General features: G+C 49.3%; 1 protein-coding gene across 1 annotated transcript in view; it reads left to right on the forward strand.

Moving 5' to 3' along the window:
- Positions 1-23,160, forward strand: part of LOC120650802 (UDP-glucose:glycoprotein glucosyltransferase-like) — a 44,405-nt gene extending 21,245 nt beyond the window's left edge. Inside the window, exons 9-37 of the mRNA XM_039928084.1 lie at positions 92-149; positions 1,043-1,195; positions 7,602-7,700; positions 7,807-7,950; positions 8,288-8,356; positions 8,705-8,793; positions 8,893-9,055; positions 9,133-9,267; positions 9,341-9,443; positions 9,533-9,627; positions 9,714-9,826; positions 9,946-10,156; positions 10,382-10,450; positions 10,690-10,835; positions 11,208-11,309; positions 12,118-12,265; positions 18,377-18,433; positions 18,508-18,638; positions 18,728-18,816; positions 19,167-19,480; positions 19,555-19,647; positions 20,270-20,331; positions 20,632-20,734; positions 20,812-20,970; positions 21,091-21,231; positions 21,348-21,391; positions 21,476-21,590; positions 22,238-22,390; positions 22,481-23,160. Of these exons, the coding sequence (XP_039784018.1) occupies positions 92-149; positions 1,043-1,195; positions 7,602-7,700; positions 7,807-7,950; positions 8,288-8,356; positions 8,705-8,793; positions 8,893-9,055; positions 9,133-9,267; positions 9,341-9,443; positions 9,533-9,627; positions 9,714-9,826; positions 9,946-10,156; positions 10,382-10,450; positions 10,690-10,835; positions 11,208-11,309; positions 12,118-12,265; positions 18,377-18,433; positions 18,508-18,638; positions 18,728-18,816; positions 19,167-19,480; positions 19,555-19,647; positions 20,270-20,331; positions 20,632-20,734; positions 20,812-20,970; positions 21,091-21,231; positions 21,348-21,391; positions 21,476-21,590; positions 22,238-22,390; positions 22,481-22,639 (3,517 nt within the window). The 3' untranslated portion in view covers positions 22,640-23,160. The remainder of the gene's footprint in view (positions 1-91; positions 150-1,042; positions 1,196-7,601; positions 7,701-7,806; positions 7,951-8,287; positions 8,357-8,704; positions 8,794-8,892; positions 9,056-9,132; positions 9,268-9,340; positions 9,444-9,532; positions 9,628-9,713; positions 9,827-9,945; positions 10,157-10,381; positions 10,451-10,689; positions 10,836-11,207; positions 11,310-12,117; positions 12,266-18,376; positions 18,434-18,507; positions 18,639-18,727; positions 18,817-19,166; positions 19,481-19,554; positions 19,648-20,269; positions 20,332-20,631; positions 20,735-20,811; positions 20,971-21,090; positions 21,232-21,347; positions 21,392-21,475; positions 21,591-22,237; positions 22,391-22,480) is intronic.
- Positions 23,161-23,163: the final 3 nt, after the last annotated feature.

The raw sequence follows: 23,163 nt of genomic DNA on the forward strand, positions 1-23,163 counted from the left end.
GATTCACTGAAATGATTATCAATTTTGCTGTCTGATACTCAATATGATCCTAAAGTAGATATTTTATTTTTCATTATGACTTATTCGACAGGTTAATGGATATGGTCCACAGAGAATTATCCCTGGCTGATCAGTTCGCCCGGTTAAAGGTGAAGTTTAAGAAATATGTTGGGAGTACTGTTTTTGTTTCACTCCAGCTTTTTTTTCAAATTTTTTTTTGGTACGAGGCCATACCCCATTTTCATTACCAAGAATGGAAATTCTAGATGTCGCCATACAAATCCCTTGGGCCAAGCAGAGAGGTAAAGAAAGGAAAGGGGAAGCCCCTCATTCAGCTCTGCTTTAGAGTTGAATGAACACACGTGGGGAGGGGAACAGAGACTCTGAGATTCCCAGAAGCTCTGTCCCGACTAGAGAAGTGAACCAGTCCAAGCAAAACGGCACACGCGCCCAAAAAGAAAAGGAGCAGCACATTGCCCCGCAAAGCTTTTTTTTTCTAATGCTTGTTACAGAACTTCTGTGTTCTGATACCACTATTTAGCTTTGCTACTTGTGATGCATTTAAATCGTATAAGTGTTTTGTTTGACGATACACCATTTGGCGTAGTAATTATCTTCAATTCTGAATATTATAATAGGAGCACAGTACAATGTATTTTACAAATCAGAATATTAAAAGGAGTACAGTACAATGTATTTGTAAAACGATAAACAACATTTCTGTTCTCTAGTTAGGATTGTGGAATAATTTCGTTTTCCAAATGGTGCCATCGGGTATCATAGTCATCCTTAAGAATAATCAACTCTAAAGCGTAGTATCATATCCTGGATAATTAACAATAAACCCATATTACTCAAATCATATTCATATTCAGTATGATCATTGATTTTGGGCAAAAATCCATATTTTGTCATCTTAGCATGAAATTGCATTACTCCTGATTTTTTCTGCAATTCTGTTATTCTTTCTAGTATTTGAGATGCATTTTCAATTTTTCACTGAGTGAGAATTATTTTCTAATTGATGTCTTATCTTTACCAGTTGCCTCGAAGTGCTGCCCACAAGATCCTGTCAGCTCCTCCACCAGCAGAATCTAATTCCTTTCGCATTGACTTTCGGTCTTCTCATGTGCATTATCTTAATAACCTGGAGGAAGATGGCATGTACAGAAGATGGAGAAGCAACATCCAGGAGGTTTTATTGACTTCTCATTTTCTTGGCCCCATCAAGTTGAGATTGTCGTTTTGTTTTTTGCATTGCTTTGCCAGTTTGCCAAGAAAATAAGAAATCGCAATATATCTTTCCATCCCTTTAGGCGCATAGGGAACCATAACTACAATATTCTTTTTTTTGTTAATGAGAAATATTAATATCTCGGTAACCATGTCCTGTTAGATAGGCTCACATGAATTTCGCATACTATTAACTCCAGTATCAGTTTTTTTAGTTTGCATGGTCTTCTACAAGAATCTCTGTTTGACTGTTTGCTATTAATGACGGGAATTATTTCTCTATTCCTCCAACCCTAGATGGGTGGGTATATATAGATCCAACACATGGGCCTCTAGATGGGCCTCTATACACATGGGCTCAATATACTCCAACACTCCCCCGCAGTCTGAACTACCGGCGCAGCGGTGTTCAAGACTGGATAACAAGAAAGCTAACACCCCCCGCAGTCTGAACAACCGACGCAGCGGTGTTCAAGACTGGACAAGATGAGAGTACAAGTAGAGCACAAAAAAGGACTAATACCCCCCCGCAGCCACAACTAGCCACCGGCTACGTTGAGGCTGGATCGAAACTCCGAGAAGGTCGACGAGGGCAGCCCCTTCGTGAAGATGTCAGCAAACTGGGAGGTAGTCGGGACATGGAGTACCCGAACATCGCCAATGGCGACTCTGTCGCGCACGAAGTGTAGGTCGATCTCCACGTGCTTCGTCCGCTGATGCTGGACGGGGTTGGTGGAGAGATACACGGCGCTGACGTTGTCGCAGTAGACGAGCGTGCTCTTGGCGAGCGGGCTGTGGAGCTCCGCCAAGAGCTGTCGCAGCCAGGACGCCTCCGCCACGCCGTTAGCGACAGCCCGGTACTCCGCCTCGGCACTGGAGCGGGAGACAACCGGCTGCCGCTTGGACGACCAGGAGACCAGGTTGCCGCCCAGGAAGACGGCGTAGCCAGAGGTGGAGCGACGAGTGTCCGGGCAGCCAGCCCAGTCAGCGTCGGTGTAGACCACCAGCTCAGCAGAGGACGATCGGTGAAGTACCAGGCCGAGGTCCACAGTGCCACGGACATACCGGAGGAGACGCTTCAGCGCAGCAAGGTGTGACTCCCGGGGATCATGCATGTGGAGACAGACCTGCTGAACAGCGTAGGTGAGGTCCGGCCTGGTGAAGGTGAGATACTGCAAAGCGCCGGCCAGACTCCGGTAGGCTGTAGGGTCAGCCACCGGATCACCCAGATCAGCAGACAGCTTCGCCTGAGTGTCGACTGGAGTGGAGCAGGGCTTGCAATCAGTCATCCCAGCCCGCTCCAGAATATCGAGGGCGTACTGCCGCTGGTGCAGAAGGAGACCAAACTGGCATGGCTCAAAAGTGACGCCCAAGAAGTGGTGTAGCTGACCAAGATCCTTCATAGCGAACTCCTGCTGTAGAGAGGAGATGGCACTCTGAAGCAACTGCTGACTGGAAGCTATGAGCACAATGTCATCGACATATAGCAGCAGATATGCCGTCTCATCCCCACGGTGGTAGATGAAGAGAGACGTGTCAGACTTAGCCTCGGTGAACCCCAGTGTCAGCAAGAACGTGGCGAACCGAGAGTACCAAGCCCGTGGAGCCTGCTTCAGTCCATAGAGAGACTTGTTGAGCCGGCAGACCATATCCGGACGACTCGAGTTCACAAATCCCGCAGGCTGAGAGCAGTAAACGGTCTCTGACAAGGTGCCGTGAAGAAATACATTCTTCACGTCCAGCTGGTGCACAGGCCAAGTGCGCGAGAGCGCAAGTGAGAGGACCGTGCGCACCGTAGCGGGCTTCACGACCGGGCTGAAAGTCTCATCATAATCCACACCAGGCCGCTGAGTGAACCCCCGGAGAACCAGACGGACGCGGCACGAGGTCCCACGTCTGGTTGGCAAGAAGAGCCGCGTACTCCTCTTCCATCGCGCGACGCCAGTGAGGATCTGCCAAGGCGTCGCGGACAGAGGAGTGTACCGGAGAGACCCGCGGCTCTCCCTCGGTGGCGGAGAGAGTCGCGGCCTGGGACGCCATCCGCCGAGTCACCATGGGATGGATATGTCGAGGATCCCGATGGATGACCGGCGGGTGGTACACCTCTGGCTCTGCTCGAGAGGGAGCCGGAGGAGGCGGCGGCGGCGACGGCTCCGGTGTCGGCGTCGCAGGAGCCTCCGGAGCAGGAGGCGGCGCCGGTGTTGACGCGGAACGACGCCGGTACACCTGCACCGGCTCAGCGTACCGCTGCGGTGCCGGGTTCGGCGTCGGACGACGCCGGTACACCTGCACCGGCTGAGCGTACCGCTCAGGTGCAGGGGAAGACACCGGGTCCGTGCGCGGCACGACCGGAGGTCCGGAGGCCGCGCGTGGCGCGACCGCGGGCGCCTGGGCCGCACTCGGCGCAGCAGGGATCACCGGGAGTGGTGCCGGTGCGCCGGGAAAACATGCAGGAAAAGGACAGACAGGTAACGGTGGCTGGACCACCGGGTCAGTCGGAAACAGGGACGCCAGCTCGGGATCAGGAGAAGGTGTGGAAGAAGTGGAGTAGGGGAAATCCGACTCGTCGAAGACGACGTGTCGGGAGATCAGAATGCGGCGAGAGGTGAGGTCAAAGCATCGGTACCCCTTGTGGTCAGGGGAGTACCCATGGAACACACAACGAGTCGAGCGGGGCGCCAGCTTGTGAGAAGCGGTGGCGGAGGTGTTAGGGTAACACGCACACCCGAAGACCCGAAGGTGGTCGTAGCGAGGAGGGGTACCGAAAAGAGCGTGGTGTGGTGTGGGAGCAGGAGAAGCAGTGGACGGAAGGCGGTTGAGCAGGTCGGTGGCGGTATGGAGGCTCTCAGCCCAGAAGCGCGGGGGAAGAGAAGCCTGGATCAGAAGGGTGCGCACGACGTCATTCGTCGTGCGAATCATCCGCTCAGCCTTGCCGTTCTGAGGAGAGGTATACGGACAAGACATACGCAGCTGAACACCCCGAGACAGGAAGAAAGACCGGGAGGTGGAGTTATCGAACTCCCGCCCGTTGTCACACTGGACGGCCTTAACGGTGAGGCCGAACTGAGTGGACACCCAGGTAAAGAAGTGGAGGAGGGTGGGGAAGGTCTCAGACTTAGCGCGCAAAGGGAAAGTCCAAGAGTAATGAGAGAAATCATCAACAATGACCAGATAATATCTATAGCCAGACATGCTGAGTACAGGAGATGTCCACAGGTCACAGTGAATGAGATCAAATGCATGCACAGCATGCGAAGAAGAAACAGAAAACGGAAGTCTAACATGACGACCTAACTGGCACGCATGACAGGTGCTCAGCAGGGGCCATAGTACATGGAACATCGCTACTACGGCGGAGCTGAGCCAAAACGTCGCGGCCGGGGTGACCAAGCCGGCGGTGCTAGGTGGTGGAAGAAGGCGTCACGGCAAAAGCAGAAGACGAAGAAGCCGAAGGCGAGGCAGCGGAAGCAGGAAGCCGAAGAGTGTAAAGGGGCCCCGGGCTGTCACATCGGAGAAGTGGACGCCGGGAAGCCGAATCCTTCACAGTAAGACCAGAAGAGTCAAATTCGATAGAACAAGAGTTGTCAGCAGTAAACTGGCGAATAGAAAGAAGGTTGTGAACCATTTGACGAGCAACAAGAACATGAGGAAGACGAGGAGCAGAACCCACGGCGGTGACAGGAAGGCAAGACCCATCACCAACCATGATAGAAGAAGGACAAGAAGGGTGTGGTGGTCGGACAGAAGAGAGGATACCAGCATCGGGAGTGGTGTGGAACGAGGCGCCCGAGTCGGCGATCCACTCGGTGCTGGTCGGCGGCGTCAGTCCCATGGTGCTGAAGGACTGCGCCAGAGCGGCCTGGTCCCACCCCCTAGGCCAGGTCGGCTGCTGGCTGGGCTGAGCAGGCGGGGTCCAGGAAGGCGCGAAGAGTGGAGCAGCGCCAGTGAACATGGCCGCCGGCTGGAGCTGAGGACGAGGCCCCCCTCCCGGACCCTGGAACGGCCATATCGAGATGCGCCCTGACCATGGGTTGCTGAAGGATGGCCAGGGCGTACCACCTGCGGCAGGGGCGGGAGCGGGAGCCGGAGCCGGTGTCGGCGCGCCGCCCCGACGGCCCCCACCGGTACCGGTGTTCCCAGAAGCAGGGCCACCAGTGCCACCACCACCACCCTGTCGCCGGCGACGTCCACGGCCCCCCCCCCTCCTCCGGTCTGCCCAGCGGGAGTAGGAACAGTGGAGGAGGGTGGTGGAGTAGCAACGAGCGCGGCGGGGGTAGGCGAGGACGATCCGGGCGCGAGACCCCTGGTGATCTCCTCGAGGGCGAGGTCGTCCCGGACCTGCAGGAAGGTGGGAAAGGGCCTCTGGCGGGCGATCCAGCCCTTCAGGTGGTCGTAGGTGCTGCTCAGTCCCCGTAGGACATTGAGCACCAAGACCCGATCGGACACTGGATCCCCGAGATCGTGAAGAGCATCGGCCATGCTCTTCATCCGCCGGCAGTACTCACTGACGGAGAGGTACCCCTGCACGAAGGTGCGGAAGGTGGCGTCGAGCTGAAGGACGCGGTACTCGGCGTTGCCGAGGAACTGCCCCTCGAGCGCCACTCAGGCCTGCCGCGCAGTGCCGCCGTGTGTCCTGACGAGGTCCTGAAGATCCAGGGAGATGGTCCCGAAGATCCAGGAGAGGGCGACGCTGTCGAGGCGCAGCCACGTCATGTCCCGCGCCTCGATCGGCGAGTCGACGAGGACGTGGTCGTCGAGGGCGTAGCGGCGGAGGGTGAGGAGGACCTGGTCCCGCCAGCGGCCGTAGGAGGAGGACGCGGGGTCGAGGAGGACGGAGACCAGAGCCCTGATGTTCTGGACGCCGGCCGCCTGGAGGTGGAGCTGGGCGACCATGGGGTCAGTCGGGTCGTACCGAGCTCCAGCGCCAGCGATTGGGGCCTGGCGTGAGGAAGAGGCGCCGGGCTCGGGGTCGACAGGTCGGCCGGAAGAGACGCGGAGGAAGCGCTCCGCCTCGGCGACCCGGAGAGCTGAGGGCGTCGGCCGTGGCGCGCTCACGCTCCCAGGCGAGGGAAGCTGCGCGGACCCGCTCCTGAGCCGCCGAAGCCTCCGACTTGGCGGCGAGGAGGGCCGCGACGAGTGCGGCGTCGGCCGGCTGCCCGCGGATGGCGATGGCGGAGAGCGGCGCATCCGCGGGCGGCATCCCGAGCCCGGTCCACGCAGTGTCGGACGCGGCGTCGACGACGGGCTGCTTGCCTGCGGCGATGGCGGCGCGGTGGGCAGCAGCAACGGCGGGATCGGCGGCCGCGTCCTCAGGAGCAGCCCCCGCGGCGTGTAGTAGCTGGGCTGCGGCCCGCAGGACCGCCGGATCGGCGCCCGCGGCCTGCAGCAGTTGTGCTGCGGCCCGCAGGACCGCCGGATCGGCGCCCGCGGCAGCCATGGCGGCCACCATGGGTAGCTCCTCCACGGGAGGCGGCTCCTGGGCCTGCTGCAGAGGACCCACGCCGGGGCCCGCGGCTGGAGCAAGGGGGTGCGCTGCCCCGACGGCCCCTGCAGCGGCGTGTTCGGCCGCGTCCGGGCCGGATCCCGCAGGGGCGGCGGCGGCCGCACCCAGACCGGCGGTTAGGACCACCGCAGGGGCGACGCCGGCCGCACCCTGGGCGGATCCCGTAGGTCCTGCCGCGCCCGCGCCCGGCCCTGGAAGGGCGGCGGCGGAACGGGACCATGGGCCAGAGGCGGCGGCGGCTGCAGGAAAGCCAGGCGGGGCGCCGAGATCCGTGCGAGTGGGAGCAGAGGGGGAGGGAGGGAGGGGAGGGAAGGAGGAGGGGGGAAAGAGGGGAGCCGGCGGCCGGCCGGCCATGGCCGGCTGCGGCGGGTACAGGGGAGTCGGCGGCTGGCACAGGGGAAAACAGAGGAGGCTGGAAACAGAGGAGGAACCCTAACCTAGGCTAGTGATACCATAATGACGGGAATTATTTCTCTATTCCTCCAACCCTAGATGGGTGGGTATATATAGATCCAACACATGGGCCTCTAGATGGGCCTCTATACACATGGGCTCAATATACTCCAACAGCTATTCCTATCAAAGTTGGCAGATTAGTTGTTTTGCTTATGTTTTTCAATCTACTTGGGTACTGGCTTTTCCTTTTCTGTATCCCTTAGTCATATTGTATCATACTATCATGCAACCACAGTAATGACGGGAATAATTGCTCTATTCCTCCAACCCTAGATGGGTGGGTATATATAGAACCTATACATGGGCCTCTAGATGGGCCACTATACATATGGGCTCAATCTACTCCCAACATACAGCATTATTACCTTGTGCAATTTAATGATGGTCTCTCTCCCTTTTTCCTGTGTAGCTATTGATGCCAGTCTTCCCTGGTCAGATGCGTTACATCCGTAAAAATCTCTTCCATGCTGTTTATGTGTTTGATCCTGCTTCAGCCTGTGGTGCAGAGGCTAGTCTCTCGCTTATACCTCTATTAAGTTCTTATTCTTTGTGTACCTGCACTTCTACTATTTATTGACATCTAGTCTATTTCCGTATCTCTTTAAAATATACAGACCATTGACATGGTCCTATCTCTCTATCAAGATAACGTCCCTATAAGGTTTGGTATCATAATGTATTCTTCAAGACTCATCAATTTCATTGAAGAAAGTGATGGCACTCTTCCAGTAAATGATGGAGAAGACACTTCCATTTTGGTAATCATTTGTTTATCAATATTTTTTTACTGCAATTTCTTGATTATTTGTTTTTTGAAAAAAATTAATCACTGCTTTACATTATATCGTAAAACCTCCTTATGTTGGGGTTGACCATTTACCTTATTTCCTGGCCTTTATCACTACTAGTGCTGTTTAGGTATATGAATAATGATAAAAATAAACAGCCACATTTTTTTCGTATGTATTGTAGGCATGCTGACCATTTTTATTTTCAGGAATAATGCCCTCCAGTGTACATAAAGTGGATTAGTTTTTTTTTGTGTCATTAAAGATACTTGTGCTACTTTGCTAACTTTTTTCCTCCTATTTACAGATAACAAAGCTTTTCTTGTACATCAAGGAAACATACTCAACACAGTTGGCATTTGAATTCCTCAGCAATGTGAGTGAACCAATTGAGTTCCCAGTTATAATTGAAACAAGGAGCCTGTTCGTAAAGTTAATTTCTAGCTGCTTCTTGAAAATATTTTGTGCAGTTCAGTTATTTCAATGTTTATTGGTGTTCCGTAGTTCTGTATTCTAGGTTAATTTGATGCCTGTAAAGGTGAGCTTTGCATATAAGAGCAGCTCCAGCGTACGTGTCTAAGGGGGTGCTAGAATATGTCAGAGAAAGATTCTCCAAGGCTACACGCTGGAGGAAGGGGTGCTGGGAAGCACCACCTTAGCTTGGGAGCTCCATTTTCACTACCTGTAGATGTTCTGAAATTTGTATTATTTTTACCTTCCACAGATACATAAATCAAGGAATGGTGAAGATTACTACAGTGAAGATCTTATTGAAGCTCATCAAGTTGAAGGGGCATTTGTTGATTCATTATTGTAAGCATCTTCACTGAATTATATGTCCTTTTTGGAGATTATTGACCTAGCAGAATTGTTACGTTTTTTTTTCTATTGCTTGTTTCTGGCAATATGCAGGTCAAGTGCTAAATCTCACCCTCAAGATGTGCTTCTAAAGTTGCAAAAAGATAACGTGTACAAGGAGGAGGCTGAACAAAGTTCTCGTTTTGTTCACAAGCTTGGGTTGTATAAGCTGCAGTGTTGTCTATTGATGAATGGACTTGTCCATGAATCAAATGAGGTAACTATTACTTAAGGAAAGTAGATAAGATCTTTTGACGAAATAACTAACCATTTTACTGCCTTTGATCACTGAAGGATGCGACCATGAATGCTATGAATGATGAGCTTCCTAGGATTCAAGAACAAGTTTATTATGGGCATATCCAATCCCATACAGATGTTTTAGAGAAGTTTTTGTCGGAAAGTAGCTACAAGCGGTACAACCCATCAGTAAGTACAAATATTTCTGAAAAATGCACCACATTGATTTTCACTCAATAATCATGGAATTCTTTTCCTTCAGATTACTGGCAAGAGTGCAGTGAAGAAATTTGTTTCGCTCTTTGCATCGTATCATCAGGAAGACTCTGTATTTAATGACATGAAGTACTTACAGTCTCCTGGAAGTATGTTTCTTATTACTATTTCTTGTATCTCGTCATCCATTGTCCAAGAATATTCATGTTCACATATAGCTGTCAAAATCTGTCTGCAGCTGCAGATGATGCGAAACCTGTTACTCATCTACTTGCTATTGATCTTTCGTCAAAAGTTGGAACAAAATTGCTTCATGAGGCCATACGTTACCTGGTAGATGCAGTAGATATCTTTTCATACCTATTTAGTGTGCTATTCATGATGTTTCTGTTGATATTGCCATCCTTTTTGCCATATAGATGGACGGGACTGATAGAGCTCGTGTTGGTCTGCTACTTTATGTCCGCAGTGGTTGTTCACCGCCCGTTCTACTTCTGAAAGATATCTTTGATAGAACTATTTCATCTTTCAGGTTTGTTCCTCATAAACTTTACTCCAGGGGAAATGATGCATTGTATAAACAATTGTTTCCGTTCTTAGCGATTCATAATAGTGAGTTTTTAATCTAATCTAGTGGTTTTCTTGTGCTAGCTACAAAGAAAAGGTATTGGTCTTCCTGCACGAGCTCTTGAATTTTTTTGAAGCGCAACCTACGACTGCCTCTTCAGTTGCTGGTGATTGGACTAGAACTATGATGGAAATGGTCTATAGCTTAGCTGCTGAAACTGCTTTGCCCGTTGATGATTATAAAGCGTGGTTTAAAAGTTTCTCTGCTGATGCAGTTCCCAAAGGGATGGATAAGGTCCGTATCTGAATTTTTCCACTCTTTGCAATATTCTCAGTTTTCACTTAAAGTAAATCGTAACTATTTGTAATTTATATATTAGCTGTATTAACCAATTTAATATCGCCATTATGGAAAACCAACTTGATCTCACTAACTGGACAGTTTTCCTTATGTTTTAGCTTTTTTCTCTTTCAGTTTCCTATCAAACATAAGTATAACATTTGTTTCTTTATTTTGCAGCTATCTGACTTCCTATTTGGGCAATTGGGGCTTGTGTTTGGTAGTAATGCTGTCATAACCAATGGACGGGTAAGCTTTATGGTTCATGTTGACCAGCTTAATGAACCATAATTCTTGGTGGCTGGCAACATGCCATTACCTATTAGTATTGCTGTAGGTCTTGGTGCAGTTTACAAATAGATACATTATTTGATTATCATCGATTATATGCTCAAGATAACAATTAATTTTAGCCGGAAGGTTTATATTAACTGATTTCTAAAGCAGTTTTATGTAGTTACATGCTTACATTACATTGTAACTTTCAGGTTTTTGTTATGAATGAAGGAGAACCATTTTTAGCTAATGACTTCGGTCTCCTCGAGTCTATGGAGTACGATTTGAGAACAAAATACATATTTGAAATAATTGAAGAGGTTGAATTTGCTGGTGTTGACCCTGATGACCTGACAAGGTAAGTATCAGGCGTGCATATAGTTCCAGTAGCTTTTCTATAAGGTTTTAATTAGCTGCACATAAGGAGTCAATGATGTATGGACTAGTCTGATTGGTGTATTTTAAATATTTTGTAATATACATACTTTTACTATACTCTCTGCTCCTCTGTAGTTGACAATTTGGTCTGGATACCTCATAAATTTCTGGATTTTATTCTCCATTTTTGTTTGGTTCTTTTTTTGTCTTTTGGGTGACAGTTAAATAAGGTCACTATACTTGCTATATAAAAATTATTTGGCCCCTGAAGGAACACTCATCTTGAATGATAAGAATAAAATATACATCGTTTTCTTTTTGATAAATCCTAATCAATGTACTTTCTTTGCAGCCAATTGTACAGCGACATCGCCATGTTGGTCTCATCATCAATGTCTGTTCGTGAAAGGCCATCTGAAAGAGCACATTTTGAAATTTTGCATGCAGAACATAGGTATTTCCTGATTTGTTTTGCATGGAGAAGTGTCCTATGGAACATATGTTGTTATCAAATATTGCTATTCATAACATGGTATCATGATACTAGACCATTGACACATGCTGGTCACACTGGTAACTGGTCTATCACTGAACGAAACAACTTTAGGAGGAACCGGGGAACCTATACAGCTATACTTGTCTGCAAACTAGTTTCCCTTAAAACTCTACAGAATTGGACAATTAGATGGTTCGAGTACCAAATCAGTAAAAACCAAGAAACCTGGTAGAAACTGAATCATTATAATTTGGAGGAGTGGTCCTAGTATAAAGTCCTTAAAACTTGCTGGGTTTAGAAAAACTGTGGTTCACGTCCACTTCTAATTTCCTGCAGTTCTATTTTTAGTATTAGACGCTTACGTATTATCAATGAAATTATTCTTGAAACACAAACTTTTATGTCTTTTGGTCCATTATTTAATTGGAATATTCCGAAAATACCATGGCAATGAAAACTGTTATGCTGTCAGGTACTCAGCTGTGTCACTTGATTTTTGGACTTCCTTTTTAATAAATGCTGTTATGTATTTCGAAATGCTTACAGGACCAAACTTTGTTGAATTGCATTTATCTGTACAAGTAAGAAACTTTCGACATTGAAACTGTGAAGAGAAGTAACAAATTAATCCACAAACTGAGCACAGATGCAGGCTTTCCTTTTCAACTAAGCTTTAAGTCCTATGCGCTGAGTTGTACTATAGTATGGACTACTCTTTGAACTTAGTTGGTAACTTACAGTTGCATTCTTTTTCAATGCCATGCAGTGCCATCAAATTGAATAATGAGAATTCAAGTATTCACATTGATGCTGTCATTGATCCGCTAAGTCCCACTGGGCAAAAACTTGCCCCACTTCTATGCATACTCTGGAAACAGATTCAGCCCAGCATGAGGATTGTACTTAATCCTATTGTATGTAATCTTATTCTTCTTAGTTTATTATTCTACATCAAAGTTAACTCAGATCTCTGCTTGTGTAGTTTGAAAATCTGAATTATTAGTCTGAGAATGAACCAAGTAGTAATTGTATAGGGGCATCTTGTTCCTGCTAGTAGGGACTATTGAAGATTAGGTCGCATAACTGGCCCAGCTGTTAATAAAGCTGGTAATGCAACAAGTTCAACGCCTGAGCGTTTTGTGCTTGCGCATGCAATTCCATTTCCCACAAGCTTTCCTTTTGACTGAATATGAATGGTGTTATCAAATATGTCGGTAATAGAGTTCAGTTACACGTTGGTGTAATATTGCATTCCATGGTTTGTATGTATATTCTCATAGAATTCTTTTCATTCTATCTGTTTGATCTGCAACTTGAGCAAATCAGTGGGCTATGTACATTACAAACATTTTATATTGTAGATGCAGAAGTTTATTTGTTTGAAATTTATGGTTGGAGAGTATTGTTTGAAGCTATAAATAATTACTATTATTGGTGTATATGTGAGCCCATGTATAGAGGCCCATCTAGAGGCCCATGTATAGGATCTATATATCCCACCCTTCTAGGGTTTGGAGGAATACAAGCCATTATTCTCTCCTACATGGTACCATTAGCCTAGCCTCCTTCTCTCCTCCCTACCTCCACAAGCCGCCGCCGCCGCTGCCGCCGGCCGCCGGTGCCTCCTCCCCTCTCCTCCTTCCCTTCTCTCCCCTCTGTTGCTGGCGCCGACGCGGCCTCTATCTCTGGCGCAGCCGCCGCCTGGCCTGCCTCTGCCGCGGGGCGCTCCTCTGCCTCCGGCGCCCCCGGATCCGTCGGATCCGCCGCCTCCGGCGTCCTTGGCGCCACCGAATCGGCCGGATTCGCCTCCGGCACCGCCGGATCCGGCTTCCCCCGCGCGCCTCCGGCCGGGGCTGGGTCGGACGCGGCTGGCGGACCGTCTGCCGCCGCGGGATTCGCCCTTCCCGTGCTAGGCGACTGCCGCGGCCCGGCCCCCTGCTGCCGCCTCCGCCGCCGCAGCGAGGGCCCAGGCGCCTCCTCTTCCCCCTCCCACTCCTGCTGACGCGGTGGGCGTGGCCCAGATCGCTGTTGCCGCTGCCGCTGCCGTCGCGGCCCAGACGGCCCAGGAAGCCCGCGCAGAGGATCCAGGAGCCCACGCCGCCGATGCCGCCCAGGATCCAGGCGCGGGGGGCGCACATGCCGCCGACGTCGTCACTGCTGCTAGGGATGGCAACGGGTCGGGTAAGGTTCGGGTAGAGCAAATACCCGCCCGCGACAATACCCGAAACTATAAGGCATACCCGTACCCGCGAAGTCTAGCGGGTAAAATTTTATACCCGTACCCATACCCACCGGGTACGGGTCGGGTTTCGGGTACCCATCGGGTATTTTAATAATAGCATAAATAACATATCATTTGGTTGTATTGACTAGCATATTTTGAATTTATCATCCATATAAGCGAACGCAAAGCATTAGTAGAACTAAACGGATCATCTTGCACCATTTTTTTTTCTGATTTTCAACATCTATTTTGTAGTTGTATGTGAGTACATGTGTTCAATTCTAGTTATGTATTTCATCTAAAAAATATAACAATGATCATACGCTTCACTGCAAATAATAAGTAAAATGTCAATATCATTTTTCACATCTATTAGTTCACACAATCTCACTATCTATCTATTTAGTTCATACAATCACAACAAAATGAGACATAAAATTTGTGAATGATAAGAGTTTACTAGATTATTTTTTGTATTTCGGGTACCGGTTGGGTACCCGCGGGTAAAAGATTTTACCCGCGCTCTACCCGCGGGCGAAATTTTATACCCATACCCATACCCGCGGGTAAAATTTCATACCCATACCCTCACGCCGCGCAGGCCGTCGCGCCCGCCGCGCACGCCGTGCAGGCCGTCGCGGCCGCCGCACAGGCCGCGCGGCCGCTGCCTCCCTCGCCGCGGCGCACGCCGCGCAGGCCGCGCGGGCCGCCGCCCCCGGCGCGTGGCTGCCCCAGGGCGCCGCCGCCGCCCCGTCCGCCGGATCCGCCTTCCCCGGGGCCCCTGGCGCCGCCCCTGATGCCCGGCTGCTCGACTTCCTGTGCACGCGCCCGCGCCCGCGACGGCCGCGGTGCCTGCTGTGCCGCCCCTGCCTGTGCCCATGACGGCCGCGCTGGCCATGGCGCGTGTGCCCGCGCCCGCGCCCGCGTGGCCTGCGTTCGGTATGCCCCCCGCGGTCGCGCCGTTCTGGACCCTGCCCGCTCAGCCCAGCCGGCAGCCGACCTGGCCTGGGGGTGGGACCAGGCCGCACTGGCGCAGTCCTTCAGCGCCATGGGGCTGACGCCGCCGGTCAGCACCGAGTGGATCGCCGACTCGGGTGCCTCCTTCCACACCACCCTAGACGCCGGTATCCTCTCTTCTGTCCGACCCCCACACCCCTCTTATCCTTCTTCCATCATAGTTGTTGACGGGTCTTGCCTTCCTGTCACCGCCGTGGGTTCTGCTCCTGGTTGTTTTCTTCTTCTCAATGTCCTTGTTGCTCGGTTCATAACCTTCTTTCTACCCGTCAGTTTACAACTGACAATTCTTGTTCCATCAAATTTGACTCTTCTGGCCTTACTGTAAAGGATTCGGCCTCCCGGCGTCCACTCCTCCGGTGTGACAGCACGGGTCCCTTTACACCCTTCGCCTTCCGTTTTCTGCTGCACCTCTTTCACCTTCTTCTTCGTCTGCCGCTTTTGCCGCGACGCCGTCTTCCACCACCTGGCACCGCCGTCTTGGTCACCCTGGCCGTGACGTTCTGACTCAGCTCAGTCGTAGTACTGATGTTCCTTATACTAGGGCTCTTACTGAGCCTTTCTGCCATGCGTGCCAGCTTGGTCGTCATGTTCGACTTCCTTTTTCCTCTTCTTCGCATGCGACGCATGCCTTTGATCTTGTTCACTGTGACCTGTGGACTTCTCCTGTTCTTAGCCTTTCTGGCTATAGATACTATCTGGTGGTGGTCGATGATTTCTCACACTACTCTTGGACTTTTCCTTTACGCGCCAAGTCTGAAACTTTCCCCACCCTCCTCCACTTCTTTGCCTGGGTGTCCACTCAGTTCGGCCTCACCATTAAGGCCGTCCAGTGTGACAACAGGCGTGAATTCGATAACTCCACCTCCCGTTCCTTCTTCCTCTCTCGTGGTGTTCAACTGCGTATGTCTTGTCCGTATACCTCTCCTCATAACGGCAAGGCTGAGCGGATGATTCGCACGATGAACGACGTCGTGCGCACCCTTCTGATCCAGGCCTCTCTGCCCCCCACGCTTCTGGGCTGAGGACCTCCACACCGCCACCTACCTGCTTACCTACCTGCTTAACCGCCTTCTGTCCACCGCTTCTCTTGCTCCCACTCCACACCACGCTCTTTTCGGTTCCTCTCGCTACGACCACCTTCAGGTCTTCGGGTGTGCGTGTTACCCTAACACCTCCGCCACCGCTTCTCACAAGCTAGCGCCCCGCTCGACTCGTTGTGTGTTTCTTGGTTACTCCCCTGACCATAAGGGGTACCGATGCTTTGACCTCACCTCTCGTCGCGTCCTGATCTCCCGACACATCGTGTTTGACGAGTCGGATTTCCCCTACTCCACCTCCTCCACACCTTCTTCTGACCCCGAGTTGGAGTCCCTGTTTCCGACTGACCCGGTGGTTCAGCCACCTTTACCTGTCTGTCGTTTCCCTGCAGGTTTTCCCGGCACACCGGCACCGCTTTCGGTGATCCCGGTGCCCGTAGTCGCGCCACGTGCGGCCCCCGGAACTCTTGTCGTGCCGAGCGCGGCCCCGATGCCTTCCCCTGCACCTGCGTGGTACGCTCAGCCAGTGCAGGTGTACCGGCGTTATTCGTCGCCGGCACCGGCGCCGCCGCGGTATGCTCAGCCGGTGCCGGTGTACCGGCGTCGTTCGGCGCCGGCACCGGCGCCGCCGTGGTATGCTCAGCCGGTACTGGCGTCGTTCGGCGCCGACACCGGCGCCGCCTCCGGCTCCGGAGGCTCCTACGACGCCAACACCGGAGCCGTCGCCGCCTCCGCTGACTCGCTCTCGAGTCGAGCCGGCGGTGTACCACCCGCCAGTCATCCATCGGGATTCCCGGCATATCCATCCCATGGTGACTCAGCGGATGGCGTCTCAGGCCGCGACTCTCTCCGTCACCGAGGGAGAGCCGCGGGTCTCTCCGGTACCTTCCTCTGTTCGCGACGCCTTGGTGGATCCTCACTGGCGTCGCGCGATGGAAGAGTACGCGGCCCTTCTTGCTAACCAGACGTGGGACCTCGTGCCGCGTCCGTCTGGTTGCAATGTGGTCACAGGCAAGTGGATCTGGACGCATAAGCGTCGGGCTGACTGCAAACTGGAGTGCTACAAGGCTCGTTAGGTTCTCCGGGGTTTCACCCAGCGGCCGGGTGTGGACTATGATGAGACCTTCAGTCCAGTGGTGAAGCCCGCTACGGTGCGCACGGTCCTCTTGCTTGCGCTCTCTCGCTCTTGACCTGTGCACCAGCTGGATGTGAAGAATGCGTTTCTTCACGGCACTCTGTCCGAGACTGTCTACTGTTCTCAGCCGGCGGGATTTGTGGACTCAAGTCGTCCGAACATGGTCTGCCGGCTCAACAAGTCCCTCTATGGTCTGAAGCAGGCTCCTCGGGCTTGGTACTCTCGGTTCGCCACGTTCTTGCTGACATTGGGGTTCACCGAGGCCAAGTCTGACACGTCTCTCTTCATCTACCGCCGTGGGGATGAGACTGTCTATCTGCTGCTCTATGTCGATGACATTGTGCTCACAGCCTCCTATCAGCAGTTGCTTCAGAGTGTCATCTCCTCTCTGCAGCAGGAGTTTGCTATGAAGGATCTTGGTCAACTCCACCACTTGGGCGTCACTGTTGAGCCTCGCTCGTCTGGTCTTCTCCTTCACCAGCGGCAGTACGCACTTGATATTCTGGAGCGGGCTGGGATGACTGATTGCAAACCTTGCTCCACTCCTGTCGACACTCAGGCGAAGCTGTCTGCTGATCTGGGTGATCCGGTGGCTGATCCTACTGCCTATCGGAGTCTGGCCGGCGCTTTGCAGTACCTCACCTTCACCAGGTCGGACCTCACCTACGCTGTTCAGCAGATCTGTCTCCATATGCATGATCCCCGGGAGTCACACCTTACTGCGCTGAAGCGTCTCCTCCGCTACGTCCGTGGCACTGTGGACCTCGGCCTGGTTCTTCACCGCTCGTGCTCTGCTGAGCTGGTTGTCTACACCGACGCTGACTGGGCTGGCTGTCCGGACACTCGCCACTCCACTTCCGGCTACGCCGTCTTCCTGGGCGGCAACCTGGTCTCCTGGTCGTCCAAGCGGCAGCCGGTTGTCTCCCGCTCCAGTGCCGAGGCGGAGTACCGTGCTGTTGGTAACGGCGTGGCGGAGGTGTCCTGGCTACGACAGCTCTTGGCGGAGCTCCACAGCTCGCTCGCCAAGAGCACGCTCGTCTACTGCGACAACGTCAGCGCCGTGTATCTCTCCACCAACCCCGTCTAGCATCAGCGGACGAAGCATGTGGAGATCGACCTGCACTTAGTGCGCGACAGGGTCGCCATCGGCGATGTTCGGGAACTCCATGTCCCGACTACCTCCCAGTTTTCCGACATCTTCACCAAGGGACTACCCTCCTCGACCTTCTCGGAGTTTCGCTCCAGCCTCAACGTAGCAGGTGGCTAGTTGTGGCTACGGGGGTATTTGCTCTTTGTACTCTCTTCTTGTCCAATCTTGAACACCGCTGCGCCGGTTGTTCAGACTGTGGAGGGGTGTTGGCTTTTTTGTTGTCCAGTCTTGAACACTGGTGTGCCGGTAGTTTAGATTGCGGGGGGGTGTTGGTGTATATGTGAGCCCATGTATAGAGGCCCATCTAGAGGTCCATGTATAGGATCTATATATCCCACTCTTCTAGGATTTGGAGGAATACAAGTCATTATTCTCTCCTACAACTATGCCTAAGCTTGTAGATTTGTAGGGATGATTTTATAATCGTATCTATGTTTGATGTAAACATTTCTGATATTTCAGAGTTCCCTCGTAGATCTCCCCTTAAAGAACTTCTACAGATTTGTTCTTCCATCAATGGTAAGGGGCATATATCCAATGATTAGCTCATTACCACTGTTACCTGCAGTAATGTTTGATCACACGGTATGCAGGATGATTTTAGCAATACAGATTATTCTGTACATGGGCCTAAAGCATTCTTCGCAAATATGCCACTTTCAAAAACACTTACAATGAACATAGATGTTCCAGAACCATGGCTTGTTGAACCAGTTGTTGCCATGTAAGTTAGCCATCAAATATTAAGCAATCATCAGAAAATGATTTTATGCTGCCGTACATCACCTTATTTTGGTTGTTCTCCATGTGCAGCCATGATTTAGACAACATTCTTCTAGAGAATCTCGGTGATGTTAGAACTTTGCAGGCAGTATTTGAACTTGAAGCTCTCCTCTTGACAGGTATGATCATTTGATGACATTGTTTGTGTTGGAATATAAGTGAATTGCTCACCTCTCCCCATCAGCTTAAGCTTTTGGGTTGAACTGGTCGGTGCATGCAACTCAATATGGTATCAGAGCCAGAGGTCTCGAGTTCGAATCCTGGTTAGCGCAATTAAATAAAATAATTGTTGCTCGTTCCTATTCTATGTCTGAGGTCTGAGGGAGCCTCCACGTGAGGGGGAGTGTTGGAATATAAGTGAATTGCTCACCTCTCCCCATCAAAGCTTTTGGGTTGAACTGGTCGGTGCATGCAACTCAATAGTTTGGTTCCGGTAAATCGCATGACAAAGAAAAGAAATTTCTTTCAGGTCACTGCATGGAAAAAGACCGAGACCCTCCCCGTGGTCTACAGTTTATCCTTGGTACAAAACAAAGACCACACATGGTAGACACACTTGTCATGGCCAACTTGGGTTACTGGCAGATGAAAGTCTCCCCTGGTGTATGGTACCTACAATTGGCTCCTGGCCGTAGTGCCGATCTATATGAGCTACCTCCAAAACTCATTGCCATTGATAGCTTGAGAGGCAAACTAATGCACATTGAAGTGCAAAAGAAGAAAGGCAAGGAGCGTGAGGAGTTACTAAATGCTGCAGATGACTACCACTTTCAGGAAAAGATGGTCTGTTTCTTATTTAGTTACTAGTGTACCTTTGAAACTCTATGCATCACTTTTAAAAATATTTTTGAATGCAGGATAACAAAGGCTGGAATAACAATATTCTGAAATGGGCTTCTAGTCTCATTAGTGGTGATACATCATCAAAAAATAAAGCTGATAAAATCACCGTAAGTAATTATATTTCCAGGTATCTAGGTTCATCTTACTGCACATACTTCAAACAGGGCATATAGCAGCAAAACCAGATAGGGCTCCTGAAGTATCTTTCAAAACTTCATGATTTTCTTTCAAGGATACTACCGAAACTCCATGAATTTTGTGTAGACAATTACTCTAGTCTAGTATAGTTTACATAAAAACTCTGCTGAGGCGTATCTAGACCAGCCTACAAGTACATTGATGACTTAAAAGGTACAAAAGGATCGGTACACAATGAGAGAGATTCAGAAAGTTATTCAGATGCTTATTTAGTTTTTCCTTTTGAACTGCAATTGTGTCTTTCTTTGAGAATACTGAGAAGGCGAAAACCTTGAACATTTGGAAAGCTGAACATTGTCTGGAAGCTCAATTGTCTGCTTGCTTACATTAGTGAATGGTGAACTGTAATTATATCATTGCTTGATTTGATCTGTAAAATACTAGTATCATGGATATTTATTATTAGGGAAACAAATATTCCACCCATAGAAGTTACTATAGTTACATGGATGCCTGTAGAATCTGTTACAGGTTATATTTAACATTAGTGTGTAGAGGAATACCTTACGATTTTGCTGTATCTTTATTCAGGACCGTAAGGATGGAAGACAAGGGGAGACCATAAACATTTTCTCTGTTGCTTCTGGGCATCTGTAAGCCTCTGTTTCTAGGATGTTTTATCTTCTTTTTTACAGATTTGTTTGTGGTTATGTCATGTGTACCCAATCACTCGCTGTCTTCGAAGGTGAAGAAATGACATGATTCAAGTTGTATTTCATATTGAACCATAACAAAAGTACAAAACCTGACTCCCATAAAGTTTAATGTCACTAGAGGCCTAGGGCTAATTGCTAATTATATCATACAAAGTTTGCAACATACTGTGTTCAGTGCCCGAAGAACATTCTGAAAAGTAATGAGAGCGTTTGATTTAGTTGAGTTCTGTGTTGCAGATATGAGCGTTTCCTCAAAATAATGATTTTGAGTGTTCTAAAGAAGACGCAGAGGCCTGTGAAGTTTTGGTTCATCAAGAACTATCTATCTCCACAGTTCAAGGTACATGAACTGCAGCTGAGTTGATTAATTAATTAACAGATATTAGACATATCTATTGCTAACCTTCCTGCTACCAGGATGTCATACCCCACATGGCTCAGGAATATGGATTCGAATATGAGCTTATCACATATAAATGGCCAACATGGTTACACAAGCAGAAAGAGAAGCAAAGAATTATATGGGCATATAAGATATTATTTCTGGATGTTATATTTCCACTTTCATTGAGGAAGGTATTTTTTTCTGTGATGTGATCATCTTGTGATCCGTGCAATTTCATCATTTTTAGTACATTAAAGCAACCTGGCCATATTTGGTTCTAATAATTTCTTCCCACGGTACTTTCTGTATAGGTGATTTTCGTTGATGCTGATCAAATTGTGAGAGCAGACATGGGAGAACTATATGACATGAACCTGAAGGGTCGTCCGCTTGCATATACTCCATTCTGCGATAACAACAAGGACATGGATGGCTATCGATTTTGGAAGCAAGTTAGTCACTTATTTACGATAAATCATGTTACTACCACATAAGATTGTTCATGGTAGTGCCATAGTGTAAAAATGTACTTGTTTTTCACTGAAACTTTTTTTTATCCTTTGTTAAGGGTTTTTGGAAAGATCATCTGCGAGGAAGACCATACCATATCAGGTGGGTCACCCTCGCCATCAATTATGCTGCAATTAAATTATTGCTAATGTTGTTTTAAAACAATACAACTTGTTGGTATTCCAGTGCACTTTATGTTGTTGATTTGGCCAAATTTCGGCAAACTGCTGCTGGGGATACTCTACGTGTCTTCTACGAACAACTCAGCAAGGACCCCAACAGTCTCTCTAATCTTGATCAGGTAACTGAATTCCTAATGCATCTATTTTATTTACCTTGCACACAGTTGAGGATGGGACTTATCAGTGGTTTGAAAATTGACGTTTTAATAAAGAGAATGTAAGGATCAACTTGTTGCCTGAGCATAGGTGTACAATTTAGATGAAATTCATGTTGAATTTAGAAGAAAGCTTGCAAGAGTACAGCATGTTAGACAACTAAAAAACTACGAAATGAATAGACTTTGGAAAATGTAGAAATGCAGTGGGAGTCTCCGTTCCTGTAAAAATGAAGTTATACGTGATCAGGATCTCCTGCTGCACAGACAAGTCCTGGTGATGGAAGTAGTGTAGTGGGCATCGTTATCTTTCACCTCCAACCCACACTTACCTCATCAGTCATCACATACAAACGACACTATCTAATGCCAGTTCCCACTGGGACTAGTACTTAATATTCTTGGGGTGTGCCGGGATATTTGCAAAATCTAGTTTTTAGAACCCTGCTATAAAGTATGAGATCCATTGAAAGCAAGTACAATGTGCGATTTGTTGATTTGAATGTGTCTGAAAGAATAAGATTCTTCATTCGGTAACTGGTCCATGCTATATAATTGCATCTCTATAAATGTGATGTTGCAATGCTTATTTGGAACACATTATCATTCAGGATCTCCCAAATTATGCTCAACATACTGTGCCTATATTCTCTCTTCCTCAAGAATGGCTGTGGTGTGAATCTTGGTGTGGAAATGCCACAAAGGCTAGAGCAAAGACCATTGATCTATGCAACAATCCAATGACAAAGGAGCCAAAGCTTCAGGTAATGTTACAGTCCAGGAGTTTCTTTATTTCCTTCTTTCTTTTTTGTCAACCATTCCTGATTTGCTAAACTTCTACCACCTCTTTCTAGGGTGCTAGAAGAATAGTTCCGGAGTGGGTTGGTCTTGACAGTGAAGCACGCCAGTTTACTGCACAAATTTTGGGGGATAATCTTGAGCCTCTCCCACCATCTGAGACACCAAAACCCAGTGATAAAGACACTGATCAGAATGTGAAAGATGAGCTATGATCCATAGCTGTTTCCCAGTCTTTATGGTACTGACTGAAGGTCTGATGCCTCAGCAATCAGCACTTGACGACATAGCTAGCAGAAGGGCTAATTAAACGCAGGTACCACATCATATGAAAATTTGTTAAAACGCTAGACCCGGAGTCCCGGACTATGTTTGTTTTGCGCCTGAAGTTTCTGACCATGAGGCATGCACCGTAAGCCAGGTATTGAGGTTACGCTAATAGTTGCCAGTCCTGTCACTATCTTATCAGAATAGATTAACAAGTGAGTCAGCTGGGCTGAAGATCTGGTCTGCTGCATACAGTGTAACAGTCAACAATTCACACATTTCAGATGTTCTTGTGACGCTGTAAAAATTATTAGTAACTGGCTGGGAGTTGAAATGCCCGAGAATTTTGTAGTCATCAGTTGAAACGCTCAGTAACACAATGCTTATCTTGAACTTTGTACGTTGAAATTTTCGTCCATGACATTTGGCCATTCTGGGCAAGTACCTATACCAAATTCCTGTGATTGGATCC

The sequence above is a fragment of the Panicum virgatum genome, chromosome 9K (assembly GCF_016808335.1).
Source record: "Panicum virgatum strain AP13 chromosome 9K, P.virgatum_v5, whole genome shotgun sequence".
Classification (NCBI taxonomy): Eukaryota; Viridiplantae; Streptophyta; class Magnoliopsida; order Poales; family Poaceae; genus Panicum; species Panicum virgatum.